This window comes from Coturnix japonica, chromosome 8 (assembly GCF_054131305.1).
Source record: "Coturnix japonica strain WE chromosome 8, WE-NBRP24, whole genome shotgun sequence".
Taxonomy (NCBI): domain Eukaryota; kingdom Metazoa; phylum Chordata; class Aves; order Galliformes; family Phasianidae; genus Coturnix; species Coturnix japonica.
In genome coordinates, this window is record NC_140670.1 from 28,888,854 (window position 1) to 28,907,583 (window position 18,730).

Genomic DNA, 18,730 nt, shown 5'->3' on the forward strand with positions numbered 1-18,730 from the left:
CTCCCCTCATCGCTCCCGGCCGCGGGGCCGCCATGTTAAAGGCGGGCGGGATGAGGGCGGAAGGGGCTGGGCAGCCACGGGGAAGGGACGTGGACGGGCCGCAGCCATGGCGGCGGGGAAGCCGGGTGGGGGCACCAACCTTCTGTTCGCTTCCTCCGCCACCGAATTCAACTTCACCGTGCCCTTCATCCCGGTCAGCCAGGAGCCGGCTGCTACACCGAGCCCTGCTCTGCTCACTGCGGGTACGGGGTGCCGTGAGGGGCTCTGATGGGGGCTATGGCGTGTGGGAGCCATATGGGGGCTTAACTCAGTTCTCAGTTCAAAATGAAAGCTTGATTTCAGTGCTGACATGTTTTAGCTAGGGAAATAAACGCAGTGTATCTGTGGGCTTAAAGGCGTGCTTGCATAGTGCGACTTCAGGATGTTATTTAGGTGTTTTCAGGGGGAGAGAGGGAATAAGAGCATTACAGTATCATCCTTACTTATCTAAGATACATAACTGAAGTATTTACTGACTTGAGTTTGTGTAATCCTTACGGTTTTTAAGTGCAGGTCTGGAAAGTAGTCTTGTGTATGTGGCTCATGTGGCAGCTTCCTGGCTAGGGGGGAAATCTGTTGATGGGATTTCAGTGATAAGGTGTGATTAGTTGTGTGCTCTTCTTTTCACTTAATTTTAGATAGGATGAAGGTTCATAGTTTTGCAGCTGGAGTGAAATTAATTGCTTTGAAGAGTAAGAGTTTTGTGCCTTGTGGTTTGAAGGTGATGTGTTCTCTGGTTCAGATGAAATAAATAACACTGTTACTGTAGGTAGAGTGTTCCCAATGAGGACTCTTGTCAGGTGTCATTCTGTAAGTGACCAGGTATTATCTGTGAGGGATGCACAGGAGGCTGTCACACAGTCATTGTGTGTGAGAGGAATACTGTACAAAGTGCTTCATTTCCTGCCAGTCTGTGCAAGTGTTTCAATGGAGTTTGTTCAAATTAGAAAAGAGATAACGTAGGAATTGTGTCTGCAAACTACATGCACGTATGGATAGATAAAAGTCTGTCCGTCTGTTCTTTTAGGAGACACACAGATAGACTGAGCTTCCCAAATATACTTGAAGTAGTTTGATTAATTAATTAGAACAGCAGCTTCCTTGGGGGCATCTCTCTATGTATTCCCCAGTGCTCCCTTGATATGCTGTATTCCTGTGATGTTGGCTACAGATAAAGGTGTAAAGATGTTTGTTATCAGCCATTTGGAGCTGCAGGGGTGTTTGGTCTCTCTTTCCCTGGGGACTGAGGAGCAGAGAAGCAGTAGTGGTGGTTTCATCCTTACACTTTCAGTTTTTGTTGCTTCATCTATGCACACTGAATGAGTTTTGTGGTCTGCTTTAGATGTTCTTGAAGGCTTGGTGTCCTTTGTTTATGGCATGTTTAATCTTCAAGGATATGTAAGATTTATAATGCTTTCGTCCCATAGAGTGAGTCCAATGGAGTTTTGGAAATAGCTCATAACATTACAGAAAGTTTTGTCTACATATGCTGATTTGTTTGAACCTCTGAGGACATCCCTTTGTTTGTCTTTGCAGATGATTCTGCAGATGTTGGAGAAGAGGACAGCTTCTTGGGTCAGACTTCTGCCAGCCCTAATCCTCCACAGACTTTCAACTATTTCTCTCAAGTGCCCAGTAGCAGCGATCCATTTGGAAGCATTGGGCAGCCGCCCTTAACATCTTCTGCACCACCTGTTGGAGCAGCAGCTTTCTCCAGGCCTCCAAATTCACTTCCACTTGTGGCTGGGTCACAGGATGGGCAGAATGCCTTTTCTCCACAGCTTCCCAAGTCACAGTCCACTTCTGGTCCTCCACCTACTTCACAGATGGGAATTGCAGGTTATCAGACTCCTCAGCAGAGCTGTCCCCCACCTGCAAATGCTTCTGCTCTTCCATCTCAGCAGGGCTATAACCCTTATCGCCACACCACCCTGAGCAGCAGAGCCAACCCCTACCTTACTCCACCACAACTGCAGCAGAGTCAGGCACCAACCCCACCTGTTCACCAACCATCCTCTGTTCCACCTGTCCAGATGTATCAGACACCTCCAGGGCCATTGACACAGGTAATTAAGTTGTTCCTGATGTGGTGCTATCAGAATTTAACAATTTAAGACTCTCTTCCTTTTTGAATTGTATATTTTACCTTGAAGATCTATCTTGTAATTGGAAACCTGCAAGTTTTCAAAAACATAAGCAATGGGCAACTTGTCTATACTATTTTATGATTGAAAGAGAATGTCCATGGAAAACAGAAATAAAAGCTCAGAATTATATTTATTTTCAGTTTCCTCCGTCTCAGTCACAGCTCCGAGCTCCCAGGCCTGCAGGTCCACTGGTCCAAGCACCTCCTGTTCTGCTGCAGAACCAATATGAGCCAGTTCAGCCGCACTGGTTCTACTGTAAGGTGGTGGAGGACAAGCAAATATGGATGCCGTTCAGCATTCTGGATTCTGCAAAACTAGAGGAAGTCTATAATTCTGGTAAGTTATAAAGATTTTAATCATATCTTCTTCAGAGATGAGCAGAAGAAACTAGATGGAAGGTATTAAACTTCCATGATACAAATATTATCTGTCTTAATTGGCTTAGTGTCAATCACAGTAGTGACTGGGGCCTTGGAATGAGACAGGAAAAAAGAATGCATATGTTTGTATTGTAATTGAGGGTAACTTTTATGTCACAGTCCAGCCTGATCCTGAGAGTGTGGTTCTGAGCACTGATGGTGGTCGCTATGACGTGTACCTGTATGACAGAATGAGGAAGGCTGTTTACTGGGAAGAAGAGCCTTCAGAAGTGAGACGATGTATGTGGTTCTATAAGGGAGAGAAGGATAGCCGCTTTATTCCTTACACTGAGGATTTTAGTGATAAGCTAGAGGTATGTATTGCTTCTTACATAAGTTTCATGAATAACTTGTACTTTTTATTTATGATTGTAGAATTACTTTCGTTTCATTTAAAATGATTCTCAGTAGTAATTTCTGGAACAATAAGTAAGCAAGTTCTGGAAAGTGGAATGGCCAGAATAGTTAATTGCTCATGCAGTGAGCCTACACTGCTGTGGTCTTAAATCAACTTGTGTAGTGCTTCATCTGTGTTGCTTTTAGAATCACAGAATCGCTAAGGTTGGAAGAGACCACTAATAACATCTAGTCAACCTTCAAACCATCCCCACTGTGTGTACTGAGCCATGTCATTCATAGCATAGATAAAACTTTATAACTTCTAACCTTAACATTACAGATAATCTACATGGCCAAAAAAGACTTGAAATAAGAATACCCCCTCAATTTAACTTGTTTGCTGTTTCAGGCAGAATATAAAAGAGCTGTAACTACAAATCAATGGCATCGTCGACTTGAATTCCCAAATGGGGAGACAATTGTTATGCATAATCCAAAGGTAACAGATTTTGGCAACCGGTTCTTGCAGAACTCAATGGGGTGAAAGAGTATAAAAATAATGCAGGGTTAGTTTTGCTTGAAACTGACTTATTAATTGTTTTGGGTGTGTGTGCATTTAAGATGATAATGCTTATAGAAACTAAACTCATCTCAATGTGCTGTCACCTAAAATACAGGGCATCCTGGTACTTAGAAAGAATAAGGGTTTAGATGGCTGAAATATTTGCCAAGTGTAACTGGCAGCAAACAGGAGGCAATTTTAATTAACCTCAGTCAGTCTCTACCAGCTGGAAGGTAATTTAAACTAAGCTTTCATGTGAAGAAGAGCATTAATCAAACTGTAAGGAAATTAGCTTGACTATTTAAGCCATATTTAAGTCTTCCACTGCAACTATTTCTAGGCCAGAAGAAGTAGAATAGCCACATCTTTTTTTGTACTGTAAATGCTTTGCTAGCAGTGTCTTGTGACTTAACTGTGGACTTCAGACTTACTGATCGGTGTTGTTAACTGTTCTCTTATCACAGATGCAGTAATGCATTATTTATATATATATATATAAAAATATCCTCCTTTAACCACATGCTAATGTAGGTTAAGAACTTTTATCCAGGAAAAACCCTAGAGAAGAGGCACATAAAACTCTTAGTGTCCTAAATATGACATAACACTATTGTGCTAGTGACTGTGAACAGCCATGCTAGTGAATTAATTGTTTTTTTAAGGTTTCTATGCTCCTTCAAATGTTTTCCTTCTCTGATGAGCACTGATAATTTTTTTTTGCCTTAAATTAGAATAATTGTAAATAGGGGAAACAGTCATTTTATTCACAAAAAAATAGCTGGCTGATAAGAGAGAGTGGGCGCTGAGGTCCAGGAGAAAGGCACTTGAATAATGCTTATCTGAGGGATTAATCAGAGTCTAATTTAAGGAAAACTGTGGAGAAGCTTATAGGGTTTTAAAAGGTTTTTTGTTTGTGTTTGCAATTGGTAAATGTATTCTTTTTCAGGTTATAGTTCAGTTCCAGCCTTCTGCCCCATCAGACGAATGGGGCACCTCTCAAGATGGTCAAGCAAGACCAAGGGTAGTAAAACGTGGAATCGATGATGATCATGATGAAATACCTGCTGGTATGTGATTAGTGTATGTGGGCCTGCATCTTGAGCGGTAGGTTTGGTTCAGTGCAAAAGTTGGATGATAGTGAGTGGAGCTGCAGAACGTTGTTTGTGTTTAGAGTCTAAAGATTAAAGTTGCTCTGTAATCTAAGTTGCAGTTCTTTGGTGTTGCTTTCTAATCAAAAGCAGTCTTGTGACTGTGTGATATCTTGAACCATGGTATGTAATAAGCTATATGAAGCAACTAAGATTGCTTAACTCTATATTTCACTAGTGTAGTAAATACTGGTACTCTGAATTTTTCCTTTTTCTACAGGAGAAATGTCCCAGGTTGACCATTTGGTGTTTATGGTTCATGGCATCGGTCCTGTATGTGACTTGAGATTTAGAAGCATTGTTGAATGTGGTAAGTTTTTCCTTGTTTAATTGCAGTTTTATTTTTAACTGTTAAGTGTAGATAGCTTATCTTTTAGGTAAGTGTGTTGTTAAAAACCTTTTTTTTTGTGGGTTTTGGGGTGTGTGATTTTCTTTGGGTTTATTTATTTAAGACAGTTGAGTGAGTTAAGAAGGCTGTGTGTGGTCTGCTCTTAGAGTAAAAATGCACTGTTGGGAGATAAAGAGGAAGGGTACAAAAAGGCGCTTAAAAAACAAACAAAAGCAGCCCATTTGAGTAATTCTTGAAAAGGTTTTTTTTCACTTTGCAGTTTCCTTAGTTTGTATTTGTTTATGCCTGTTGTAACTGAGGGGAAAAAAGAATATTTGTAACTGTGTGCTACTTGAATACCTTTACTATCAGATTTTCATTACTCTGCTTCTCTACAGTTGATGATTTTAGATCCGTTTCTCTGAAGTTGCTGCAGACTCACTTTAAGAAATCTTTAGAGGAAGGTAAAGTGAGCAGGGTGGAGTTCCTTCCAGTTCACTGGCATAGTTCTCTGCATGGAGATGCAACAGGTGTAGACAGGTGAGTACACTGTTCATCTTATTCTGTAGAAACAACTAGAGAAATTAATATGCTTCTTAGGCTATACGAATGACTCAGTGTGCAACAAAAACTGCTGCTATTTTTTTATAGTTGTCACTTTGTTGTACAGTGTAAGGAAAGTTGGAAAGACGTGGAATGTTTTCTGTTATTTTTCATGACTGAATAACATGACTTGTATCTATACATACATGCTGTACATTTGGTACAGCATTTTTATGGAAGTGGCTAATGCAATTGATACGTGAAACACTTAGGAGAGTGGGAGTGCAGTACAGCAACAGGTGTGTTTCATTCACAGTGGATAGTCGTCTCTCCTGTGCCTTCCTGCAGTCTTAAGTCTTACTCTAGGAGATATCAATGTCCTCTTTGAGGAAGGCATTAAGCCCTTTGTCCATTCCTTGAGTGCTAATTGTATGAATATACAACAAGGCCAGAAAACTGTGTGCTTTTCAATGTCTCTAAAGACCCTATCCATAGTATCCCTATCCCACTTCAGTTCTGCCACCTGTTGTTTCACAAGTTCAGAAACTTGTCTACTACTACTACTAACGATTCTCTGTTCTGACCAGGAACATCAAAAAAATCACTTTGCCATCGATTGGACGCCTGCGCCACTTCACCAATGAAACCCTCCTTGACATCCTGTTTTACAACAGCCCCACCTACTGTCAGACGATTGTGGATAAAGTGGGGATGGAAATGAACCGTTTGTATGCGCTTTTCATGAGTCGCAATCCAGACTTCAAAGGAGGAGTCTCTGTGGCTGGACACAGTTTAGGTAATTATTTAGGGCACTGATTTAAAGTAAAACCAGCATTTGTACATGAAGGAAAGTTTAACCTTTATGAAGCAGAAGGCTGAGCTTAGATGATAGGCTCTGTTCTATCATAAAGCCCTTCTCAGTGGCTGCATTCATAAAGCCTTGCAAGAAAGTTTGTAAGTCCGGGATACATGCATGTGTGACCTGTCTTAATTTTCTTCATGAAGACTTAATGTCTAACTTGAGTTTAAAAGTTAGTTTGTTATTAGTGTCATCTTAGGCAGGTAATTCATTTAGTGAAACTGATATCATTTTTTGAAACACGACATACAACTTTATAGAACTTATATTGGTTTGGGCTGGGCTTTTTCCTACTTTGGGAAGCAGACTAAGATGGTTAAAATGTAGTTTAATATTGGCAACTGCATTCCCCTTGAATAGAAAAAGACTAAAAAGATACTGTTTTGCTTTTTACTGAGATTGAATGTGTTGATACGTGTGTTTAAGTTCAGTGTTTTGTTTTGTTTTTTAATCAATTTATATGTTGCTATAACCACTGTATCTAATTATTGCTTATCACTTTGGGACAGGAATATCTAAAACTTTTCTTAAAGCAACTTTAAATTCTGTTTCCAGGTTCTTTAATTCTGTTTGATATATTATCTAACCAGAAAGACTTGGCTTCATCAGTAAGTACTGAACCTTTCTCTGGCGTTAATGGGACTGAAAAGGATATGTCTGTTCAAGATAAACAGGTAACTTGCATACTAATCTTCCCAAACAAGTAGATCTGATAATTTCAACAACTTCTCTAGTAGACAGAGTTTACTGACTGAAACAGTGTTGCACATTCTCATAGCATGTTTGACGTGTTAATGGTAATGTGTCATTTTGTAAACATTATCAAATCTCTGTACAAACTATATCCCTTTCTCTGAAGATCCAAGTAGAGCTGTCCTGGTATTTAGTCATGTGCATTATTTTTGGCCTTGTGGACACATAACTTGCCTTTGCGGAATCTGAGTGATAGGGAGATTTTTAAGAGGGAAAGAATGAATTTGTTGTCAAGCTTGATGCAGTGTCCAGCTGTTTGATTGTTAATGGAAATACATTTTTAAGTGTTTGAAAGCTATTTGCTATATATGCACTTCTTACTGACTGATGTGACTCTCTTTCTGTGCTGTCCTTTTAAGATGACTGAAGATACCAGTTCCTTGGGCTCCTCAATTACTACTTCTGGTGATGACCTTTGTGAGCCTGAAGTAGATGATGATGTTCCTACTTTGCAGAAGACTCTGGAGATGCTGAGTTTATCAGAGTATGCAAACACATTTGAAAAGGAGCGAATTGACATGGAATCTCTGGTACAGTAATGTTCAGTTGGCTCATGGGGGTTATACCAGGGTATAGGTGTTGGATTTTTGTTGTTGTCTGTTTTCTTCCTTTGCTTCAGTATACTGTCAGGCATGAAAGTAGTCATAAAAGTAACATAATTAGTGCTTGACATGAAGACTATGACATGAAGTTATATGACTTGTTTTTTTCAGTTATCTCACTATGTGTTATGTATTCTTATTTCTTTGTAATTTCAGTAGCTTTGTAGAATGTCTTTTAACTATTTCATTTCCCAAAAGAAATGATATATGCTCCTTGAGAAGTTATTAAGCGTACTTTGTGTATATTTGTGGTTTTGTTTTAAAGCTGATGTGTACAATTGATGACCTGAAGGAAATGGGGATACCCCTTGGACCAAGAAAGAAAATAGCCAATTTTGTAAAAGACAGAGCAGCCAAGCAGGTAAATACATTTTTCAGGAGTGAGAAAGAGTTGTTAAGCAAGTGTAACTGACTTCCTTGCTGTTGAGTAACTTCTGTTCTTAAACACACTTGTTAACAACGTGAATGTATTAGAAGAATTCTGATAGATGTGGAAAAAATATTTATTTTATTTCTGGTCTTGAAACCTGTCTCAAAAGGAACAAAAGAAAGCAGCAGCAGAGAAGAAAGCAGCACTGGCTGCCATGCTCCAAACACAAGAAGTTTCCCAGAAAGCAAAAGAAACGGTTACTTCTGTCTCACCTTCAGAGTCTGGTCAGCAGCACTCAAAGAGGAAGCTTCCAGTTGGTGCATCTGTTTCTTCTGTGAATGTTGACTATGAGTATTTTGAAGTTGGAACTGGTCAGGTGAGACCACATAAATTTAATCAAACCATCTGGAACTACTCTATCCTTTTGCTTGTTTCTGTGTGTGATTTCATTCATTCAACATTGACTTTGATCTACATCTGTGCAGATGCTTATGGAAAGCTTCACCTTTTGGTTTGAGAGTGCTGGGAGAGTGGGATCAGATTACTGAAAAACACTATTATTATGAGGATACCAGGACAATTAGCTTTTTTTTTACTTTCACTAACGAGTGAGTTATAAAAAGTGTTCTGTTCCAAAATCAGAATGGTAAGAATGCGGTGGTACTGAATGGCCTAAATTGGCCCATATGTGCTGTTACATTTAAGTTGTACCTCAGCCTTAACTTGAACCACACCTTGAGTGCTTCCTGTTCAAATAAATGAATATCAACTTCTAATTTTTCTGAATCTATCTGTAGTGTGAAGTTTTAAAAATAATATTACGTTGTAATAGCGTGTGTATATAATATACAGTACTACAGAATTAGTATGGAATGGAACGCTGCAGCTGAGATGTCTTGGAGGTACTTGTGTTTAATACATACTGACGTGTCTTGTTTTTTTCTTCTTAGTTAAGCATTATATTAATTAGCTGGCAGTGCTGAGGGTTTATTTTTCTAACTTTTGTCTGATAGGTTTCAGTAGTTTACAGTGCATTGGACTTTGAACCGGATACATTCTTTGCTCTTGGTTCTCCTATTGGTGTGTTCCTAACTGTACGAGGACTGGAAAAGATTGATGAAAACTACAGACTTCCTACTTGCAAGGGTTTCTTCAACATCTACCATCCAGTGAGTAACCAGTACTTCTGGGTTTTTATTTTAGCTGATGCAAACCTCTATGCAGAATACTAAGTTACTAAGTTTTAACCTCAGAGCATTGCACCTCCTTTCCCTTTAAGTACACTTTCATAAAACAAAATAACCCATCTAGGATATATATTCCAGATACCTGTGATATTTACTCAAAAAAAAAAAAAAAAGAGTTGGCCTTACAGGTTCCATGCCTGTATATTGCTTGATAATATTTGTCATGTTCATTTTTAGAGCTTAACCAAAGTGTTTGACTTGTTTTTTCTTAACAGCTTGATCCAGTAGCTTACAGGATAGAGCCAATGATCATTGAAGACTTGAATTTAAAACCAGTTCTTATTCCACACCACAAAGGCAGAAAAAGACTTCATCTAGGTATAAAGAAAACTTATGTAAATTATGGATCTAACTCCGAACTTACTTGTTTGATGCAGTAGAATATCACACAGTTTGAGGAGACCATGTGTCCAAATACCAGTCTTGTGTTGTTAGATAGTTTTTATTTTATTTTTTACCTTGTCCCAGATGACCTCCATTAGATTTTTTTTTTTAATCAGTCTTTTCAGTATGGAAAATGTTCAGGAAAAAATTGCAAATATTTTTTTCCCCAATGCATGGGTTGGAATTTTATTGCTTAGGAGTACAAATTGGACTAAGGTGGCTTAAATTTTGTGTACATCAATAAAGATTGTCAGTTTTACTGTTTAGTTGTCAGTGTAACAGTTCAGGGCCCTTTTGAAAGTCCGTCTTCATTCAGAGTCTTGGATAAAGAAATTCAGTAGCATCTGTGCTTTACAATGGTATGTTAGAATCAGTCTGTTTTCCTGGGCTAGACAAGGTACTTGCTTAGGAATGTTTTAGGTTGCAACTCTTAAAGTGTATGTAATAAAAAAAAATATCGTCTGTATCTGTTTACAAAACTGATTTTTCTTAGATCTAGATGAATGTTTCATGGAAAACTCTGATTCTTGATGTAACAGAGCAATGTGAATCTAACCATTAAGCCATCAAACATTAGAGGAGCTTTTAGGGAGAGCCCTCTTTTGTCCAGTGTTTGCCCCCAGTACTGAATAGCAACTTAGTTGCTTTTAACACATTTGCTGAGTTAGCTCATTAACCCATGCAGTGAGAAATATTGTGCATTAATTATTTTTCATTTAATCTTTTTAAATAGAGATGCAGGAAATGCATGTTTATGACATTACAGACCTGTTCCTCCTAACAGCTGGGACATTTGTTGAATAGAGCTTAATTCTGGTTTTAGCTCCATTTTAACTATGTTTGCTGTGGTCTGGTTTTAGCTACATTTTAAACTTTTTGCTGTGGTGTTCTTTCTAGAGTTGAAAGACTCTCTGTCTCGAATGGGATCTGATCTGAAACAGGGTTTTATCAGCTCTTTGAAGAGTGCATGGCAGACGCTTAACGAATTTGCACGTGCTCATACATCTTCAACTCAGCTACAAGCAGAACTGGAGAAAGTTGCTAACCAAATTAAAGAGGAAGAGGAAAAGCAAGTGGTAGAAGGTACGTGGACACATTTTTTTTTTGTCGTTTTATTATTTATTGATCTCAAGTTCATAGAAACTTGAGTATCTGAGCACTTGCTATTGATTTTCTGGTTTATGCAATGCCATCCTAGTCAGTTGATACTGCTATAATTGTCTAACTGCAAGTACTTTGTAATTGTAGCAGGGAAATTGAGTAATAATACTTAATTATAGTATATAGCTTGAAATTATATAAAATCTTAAAATCTTTAATTGTAGCTGAAAAGATCACCGAAAGTCCAGAGCTTCCAAAAGATGAGGATTTTACAGTGAAGGTTGGAATGCTGAATGGAGGACGACGTATTGATTACGTTCTACAAGAAAAACCAATAGAAAGCTTCAACGAATACCTTTTTGCTTTACAGAGTCATTTGTGCTACTGGTAAGAGTTTGTCATGGCTAAATTCTGAAATGGTCTCCCATTTGGAAAGGTGTTTTCTTCCCACTCAGGCTATACTGCAAAGTTAAATCTATTATATTCTAGATGGTGAAGTAGTTGAGACAAGTCAAATGTGAAGGCGGACAGTATATATGATTACTCAGGAATTTCATTCTTAGGATGCCTGACTTAGATTTCCCTGTTAGGTAGTTTCATTTCAAAGCAGTGTGCGTTTGCACAGTGTAAACAAATCTATAGTCCTGTTTGCCCTCAGGATGTTGTGTATTGGTCTATTGAACTCAGAAAGTCAAAGCACATACCTTTAGTACCATCTATTTTTAAAAGGAGAGCTTAATGAGCATTTTGCCATCTGTAGCTTTTCAAACAGAACTATCTGTGAAGAGACTGTATTAGACTTCAATATATGGTTAAACTTAATTACCTCTTTGTGTTGAAGTGAAAGATATTGATGCTGTGCTGCTAAAGCTCAACAAAGGAAAGGAAGAAAAAGGCATGGCAGACTTTTCCTGTACACTTGGATGTTTGTGATTTACCACATGTAGACAGTGGTTGCTCATATGCAGAACAGCTACTAGAAAATATTTTGGCATCATATAGACCTGCCTATGCTGTTGCCGTGTCAGCATTCTTTAAGTAATAGTGTTTCAAAAGGGGGACACAATAATTAAGCACATGTGAGAATTCACAGATTGTGGAATGCTAGAACAGAGGGTATGTAAGCTGTATCTGGTGGTGCTACAACAACTTCATAGGTAACAAACAAGCTGGGTTATCAGTTGCTGACTTATACAAAATGCTGTTGGGTGAGGGGTGTGACTTTTCTCTTTGAGTAACCAAAATACTTGTCTCTCTTTCTGAGTTCAGCAGGAATGGAGCAAGCACTTCTCTATGTTCTTGTGTTTTCCTCTTTAAAGATTTTATTATTGATGTCTAATAAGTTTTAGAAGTAGGCATTTTTTCAGAGGGTGAAGTACAGAATGTGGAAGCATTACTTGCAGGATCTTAGGAAAGCTGATGTCACTTGCATAAGGAGAGATCAGTAACTGCCTGTGGAAAGGTTTATCAAAGCTGCAGTGCAGCCAAGCTCTGGTTTGCTCCGACAGAGCTCCCAGGCAGTCAGTGACCCAGCGGTGGCACTGCTGTTTTGCAGGTAGAGCTGAAGGAAAGGAGCTTTATTCCACAAGGTGGCAGCCAGTCATTGCCGAATTTTAAAAACATATCTCCCCCTGTCTGGGTTTTTGGTCATTAATGACCCAAATTTGTGAGGTTTTTTGTTTCTTCCTTGGGAGGTGGTGAGGAAATCCCTTAAAAAACAGTTTGTGTTCCATGGAGCAGAGCTTCCATGCTGATCCCTCTGCTTGCTTGTTTGCTTGCTTGTTCAATAGCAGAGAACACGGAGAAATATGGTTGCCATCTCCATACTAGACTGCTGAAAATGTCTGTAGATCAGACAGATCCTTGTGCGTGTTTAGCACTGCACAGGTATTATGTAAAGGAGTTCTCATTTAGATGGTTGCCGTTCTGACAGTCTAAGTTATCTTTGCTACCTCCATGTATAAGTTCTTTGAAAGCATGGAGTGTTGTCATTATTTAACTATTCCTGCAGCTTTAGAACTTCATTTAAGTTTGCTTAACACCTGGTGAACAGTGTTGTTTTTTATTTTACTGTGGTTGTTACTCTCTTGCATTGGTATCAGGTTTTGTGCTTATATAACACTTTACAGATGTAACATTAAACACTTCTTTTTCCTTAATTTAAATTAAGATTGCCTGAAGCTTTCATTATAAGAAGAGCCGATAAAACAACTTTGAAACATAACACTTGAATTCTATTAGTCCTGAAAGTATTTTTCACATTATTTAATTTCTATGCAACAGATGGCCATGGATTATTGTTACAACCTATCAACAAGAAAGCACGAACCAATTAGCAAGCAAGATAAAATATTGTTGACAGTACTAGGAAGGCTTTGTTCTGATGTCTGGGTAATAGATGCGGTGGACTAAGTACAGTAGGAAAGCTAGTGGAATATATTCAGGAGCCCACATCAGACAGAAAGTGATAGGCTATTTGAGAAGATTTAAGCCAAATGAATAACATCAAAGAAGTGGGTGGAGAAGGGGATTTCAAACTGCAGAATAGTAAGAGTTAGGGAGAACACAGAAAGGAAAATGTCATAGTAAAAGGTAAGCACGTTGGCCAGGGCTTATTGCAGAGGGAATGAAAAACAAATGCAGAGTTGTGACTCAAGGAGCTTGATAGAAGAAAGACCACATTCCCAAAAGATAGAGATTAGGGTGATAACTCTCTAAACAGTCTGCATAAACTGAGATGGGTTAGAATGTGATCCATGCCTAATTAACTTTTTTCTCCAATACTTCATAGGGAATCGGAAGACACTGCCTTGCTGTTTCTCAAAGAAATATACAGGACTATGAATATCAACCCCGAGCAGCCGCAACATTGATGCATAGATACATGATTTGTAAGTTTACTCAAGCATAACACATTCATAACAAACTCAGCTGCAGTTTAGATCTCTTTACTTTCTCTTTTCCTTCTGAAGTTTAAATTATGAAGGAGGTAGCTGCAAAGTGTCATTTTTGATCTGAAAAAACAATTTCTAGATGTTTAAATGCAGAGGAAATATTTAAGTGCTCTGTTTTCCCTTCTGAAAAGATATTTTATGTCAGAGTTCTTGATATGAGGTGGTAATTGCCAGCAGAACTCTGAAATGTGGTCTCTATTATATCTTCATAGTCTAGCTGTTCAGTGAATGGTTTAGTAAAGCATTGGAAAACTTGGTGATATTGGATATGATGTTCCATCTACAGTGCAGTGCTGTACAGTATGTATTGTGTAGTGTTCTGATGATGTTTTTGTTGGTAACATACTATTTACCATATCAGTAGTGATAACTGTCTGAGCTAAAATCACATACAAGAAGAATCAATTGCACTAGCAATTAGTGAGTAGCTACTAGGATTTGTTTGCTTCTACTCACTGATGAAATAATACTAATAGTATTAAAAAAATCTGTTCTTTTGTATGAGTGACTTGATTTACTTCTAGGTCATCTTTAAGCTGTTCTTCATGTAACAGTAATAAAAGGCTTCATATAAGAATTGTAAATAAATGCTTGATATAACTCTAATGTGTGACCTGAAGGCATTTTCTGTGGAAGTGTTTTCATTTCCTATATCTGTTTTGGTTACTTGGTTGAAAATGCTGAGATGCTTTTAAAGTTCTCTTGCAATTGAGAACGCTGTCCTTTAGTAAAGTATAGATACAACTAGAAGTTTATTCTTCTGTTCAGGGGAGTATCTTTCACTGTGTAATTTGGAAGATTCAAGTCACCGTGCTCTTTTCCTTTTTAGTAAGAAATAACTCCTTCTGGAGAACCCACTTTTGGGGGAATGCATTAACATACTAAAAGCTCAGATACAAACGAAGTGTCTTCTAGTATCTCTGAATACAGTAGGTAACTTATAAGCATAAGGATCTAGTAGCTAATTAGGATGTCATATATTATACATGTTATGAGCAGTTGCAAGCTTTTTCTTTGTAATTGCCTGTATGCCTTCAAAACAACTACCTTTCAAGAGGTTGTGATTAGAAACTGGTCAGACAGGAGGATGGATTTTTATAGATCTTTTTGAGTCCTCTTGGAATTGGATGTTGGCATATCTCATTTTCTTTGTACTTCTTCAGGAATGCCAAACTTGATCTATTTCACATTTCCCTTATATACATGTTCTGCTTTCTCTGCACAGCCATCCCTGTTCTGACAGACCTGGTGAAAGCTGCTTCAAAGAACACCTCTTATTTGCATAGTTAGAGCTGACAGGATAAGTATCAGACTTTTCCTGCAGTCCGGAGCTCTCTTGGATTCTGCCTTCCTGTGTCGCTTCAAGCAAACTTAGTTCTGAAAAGATCAGCCCCGTCATTCAAGAGATGAATGGAATGACACGATTTTGGTCTTTATAAATCAGTTAAATTGTACAGTTGCCAAATATAAAGTGATCGCTGAGGAAGTTCTCTGGCGTGCAAGTCATTACTTCTCCCTCTCCTAACTCAGCTGACTGTCCAACATGCTTTGTCTACTAAGGCAGCACATCCTTGTTTAAGAAGGACTTGTTGAGAAACAGCAATAACCTGCATTTCTTGATGTGTTCATTGGTCCCCCTTTTAGTAATAAAGTGTAAACTGCAGCTATAACCACCTTTAATACAGATTACATGAAGCTGTTCCTATTTACAAAAAAAACTAGCAACAAAAATAATTTTCCTTACTATTGTAAGTGTGATGGAGATTTTATAAAGATCTTTTTAAGTTTCTGCTATGAGTTTGGGTTATTTTGTTGTGGGTTTTTTTATTAATAGAAATGTGACTTTGATTTCACAGAAGTTAGAAGTTGGTTACAGTTCGTTCAGTGTTCGCATCTCTTGAAAAGAGCAGTTTAAAACCTTTTGGTCAAAGGATTGATGCAGTTTAGTGAAACTAGGCTGTATGTGTGAGAACTGAAATACTTACCTTGACATTGCAGTTTAATCTCTCAAAATACTTAATGGAAATATAGGAATCTGAAGCACGTGGGCATTAGATAATAATCTTGGTCCAGGTCAGCAGCCCAGTCTGTGTATCTCTTAATGAGGTTGAGATAAGTAGGGTTGCATGCAATCATAAATTTGGGTCTGTGAATACTGAGCTTCTGTAGCTTTCTCCTAGCTTCAACTTACATGCAAGTTGTGGCTTAAGAACTTTACTACTGATTGTTTGCTTCAGCTATTGCAGTAAATGCATTTTGAAATGCAGTACTTTTTTTTTTTTCTAAGTAGATGTAAAATACACATTCTTGTGTATATACTTTAATTATTATAAATACTTCCTATGGGTCTTTACAGCAAAAATCTGTATTTCATCACAGAGTAGGTTGGAGAGGTTTAGTGCAACTCCCCTGCTCCAAGCAGGGTCAGCTTAAATTATGTGGCTTAGGGTCTTATTGAAGGATGATGATGATGATCCATCACCTGTCTGGGCTCTATTCTTAAGGTTTGACTACTATTACTAAGATTTTTTTCTAATATATTATTGTCATTTCCCAGGCAGAGCTTGTCTGATGTGATGCTTTTTGTCCTCTCCAAGTACAGTCTGTCCCTGTCCTCTTTGCACCCTTTTACAAGATAGTTGAGGACAACAATGGGATTTTCCTTTTGGCTGAACACTTCCTTCTAGACATTTCCTTTCATGCAGTGTGCTGTAAATCCAATATATATTTTAAAAGCACAAAACTACAGCAAGCCAACAAATGAAAAACCAAAAGGTAGTACATAGTGTGAAGAATAAGTTGAGATAAATAACCAAAAAGTAGAAAAAAATATATACTGTCTCCTAAAGGATTGCAGCTTGATTGATTTTTCAGGTGCAAATGTTTATAAATGAAGCCTAAGGGGGAGAAAAATAATCAGAGCCTCTCTGAAATCCACTGCTTTTCCAACAGATTGCCATCTAAAAACAGAGTTATTTGGAAAATACTTCTGCCTAACTCGAGCAAAGAGGGCTGATTTCTGCCCCTCTGCTTCACGAGCTGCTGTCTTTGCTGGTGAGTTTCCTCCCTCTGGAAACCTCTCCCAGCACTTCTGTTTGTAAAAGCAGTGTAGTCAGATTGTGCTTGTGCCACGTGACATTTTGTGTAGTATTGAATTTATTCAGTCTCTGCTTCTGAAGTTGTCCTGATCTTGGTTTTTCTTTCCTTTTTCCAGTGGATGTTAAATTAATATTTATAACTTTATGTCTGCAGTGTGACAAACGTGCTACCAAATTCTGTCTACAATGCTACTTTCCTAACAGTGTTTTCCCCAGTTCCTCTGTATGTCATCTTGTTTCTTGTCATGAATAATAAAATCTTGCATTTCATTTTTCCTTAATAAGTCTCAGCAGTTGGTGCCAGTGACGCAGTGTTAATCTATGGAGAGCTGGGGTTCAAACCTAACAGGAGCAAGCACTCAGGAGCCACCCTTTGGAGTGCTGCATTGCTCTGACCAAGCAAGTGTTCTTAGATTGCATTTATGTTTTTTATCAGCACTTTGAATTAGGGTGTGTTCCCCAAATGTTAAACATAAAGGGTTGGGGTATTCCATGGATTCTTGATGAATAATGAGAAATATTGCTCCAGCTGTGCGGTCTGATTTCAGTGCTCAACATGTTCTTGGCGTATCTGCTTTTAATTGAAATCATGTAAGATTATTGACAGTTTGCTTTGATGTAGTGAGAGCAGCCTGCTGGTTGTTTCCTGACTCTTGTAACAGCAACTGTTAGCATAAAATACATGCTTGGCTCTAGATTGCTATCTGATTTTTCCTAACTGTAAATCAGGATTAGCTTCCTAAAGGCTGGTGGATCCACTCCAGTGTAAATAAAACTGCACACACACCTGCTGAGGCTCTTCATTTCTGCAGAGGTAGGGAGGGTTTTGTTTGCTTTGATTGCTAGCAGTCTGCTTTAAAGAAAGGACAAAGAGCTGCTCTCAGTTCGCTGTGGTGAAAGGAAGGAGAGGAATAAAAGCAGGATCTGGGCTGTGGGTACCACTGAGCTCCTGGTTGCCTCCCAGCTGGAGCAGGGAATGAGGCTGAAGAGCTGAGCATCCTAATGCTCCTTGGGATCTGTTGGATCAAACCCAGGAGCTGTTTAGACCATCCCTGACCCTGTGCACAGGGTTATGACCAGTAAGTCTGGAATTATGTGAGCACTGTGCTCTCGCTGCATTGTAAGCTGCAGTGAAACCCAAGAATCCCTCTGACTGTCAGTAACTCCCAGTCTTATATCACATGTTTCTTTTCACAGTTTGTAACTTTAAAAGCAACCCGTGCACAGGAAAGTATAAACTTCTATTTCCTTTGTTGCAAAGCCCAAAGCTGTGAGAATGTTCAATAACCTGCACTGAGGTGTTCATCAGTACAATTCTGCTTGCAGCATCACTTCAGCTAAGCTGTGTGTGGGGTGTGAGAGCCCCATATAATGCACTTTGAAGCTAAAGTGCAGCTCTCTGCATGCATGAGGAATGCTGCTTTCTGCCTGATGACTTTCAAAACTTGGAGCCCTCCAGGCTTCTTTGATATATGAAGGCTATAAAAGCAGCATCTTTCGTATGTCAATAAAATAGCTTCAGATTCAGGCAATCAAATGTGAAGTGTATCTGTTTAAGGATGATAACAGAACAAAGATCTGAAAGAAGGGGAATAAAAAGCAGTTGACCTTGTATTTCTCCTTTTGCCACAAAAGTATTCAAATAATTTGGAATTTCATCTTGTTAAAATGGCCTCATCAATACAAGCAGAGCAGTAATTTTGCCCCAGAACTGCTCTGAGTGCATGAGTAGGGAAAGGGTTGATTCAGATACTGGTTGTGAGCTTCTCCATCAGGAGCCTGTTTGCCAGTAGTCGCATTTCCTGAGCTAAGGCTTGTTCTGGGCATAGCAAAACAT

The 18,730-nt window shown here is 38.6% G+C and overlaps 1 protein-coding gene across 1 annotated transcript; it reads left to right on the forward strand.

Moving 5' to 3' along the window:
* The first annotated feature begins 68 nt into the window (after window positions 1-68).
* Window positions 69-17,174, forward strand: SEC23IP (SEC23 interacting protein). Its single transcript, XM_015867406.3, has 19 exons — window positions 69-242; window positions 1,576-2,105; window positions 2,327-2,522; window positions 2,726-2,919; window positions 3,354-3,443; window positions 4,453-4,573; window positions 4,875-4,964; window positions 5,381-5,522; window positions 6,113-6,321; window positions 6,940-7,058; window positions 7,497-7,667; window positions 8,005-8,100; window positions 8,279-8,485; window positions 9,123-9,278; window positions 9,572-9,674; window positions 10,638-10,823; window positions 11,066-11,228; window positions 13,633-13,732; window positions 15,021-17,174. Exons 1-18 carry the CDS (start codon window positions 107-109, stop codon window positions 13,712-13,714), a joined length of 2,991 nt encoding a protein of 996 aa, XP_015722892.3. The 5' UTR covers window positions 69-106; the 3' UTR covers window positions 13,715-13,732; window positions 15,021-17,174.
* Window positions 17,175-18,730: the final 1,556 nt, after the last annotated feature.

Excerpts from the sequence above, each read along its gene's own strand:
- SEC23IP (XM_015867406.3), top strand. The coding sequence starts at position 107 with ATGGCGGCGGGGAAGCCGGGTGGGGGCACCAACCTTCTGTTCGCTTCC. Across the intron at positions 2,523-2,725 it reads AGAGGAAGTCTATAATTCTG|TCCAGCCTGATCCTGAGAGT; the intron begins GTAAGTTATAAA and ends TTTATGTCACAG. Across the intron at positions 2,920-3,353 it reads ATTTTAGTGATAAGCTAGAG|GCAGAATATAAAAGAGCTGT; the intron begins GTATGTATTGCT and ends TTGCTGTTTCAG.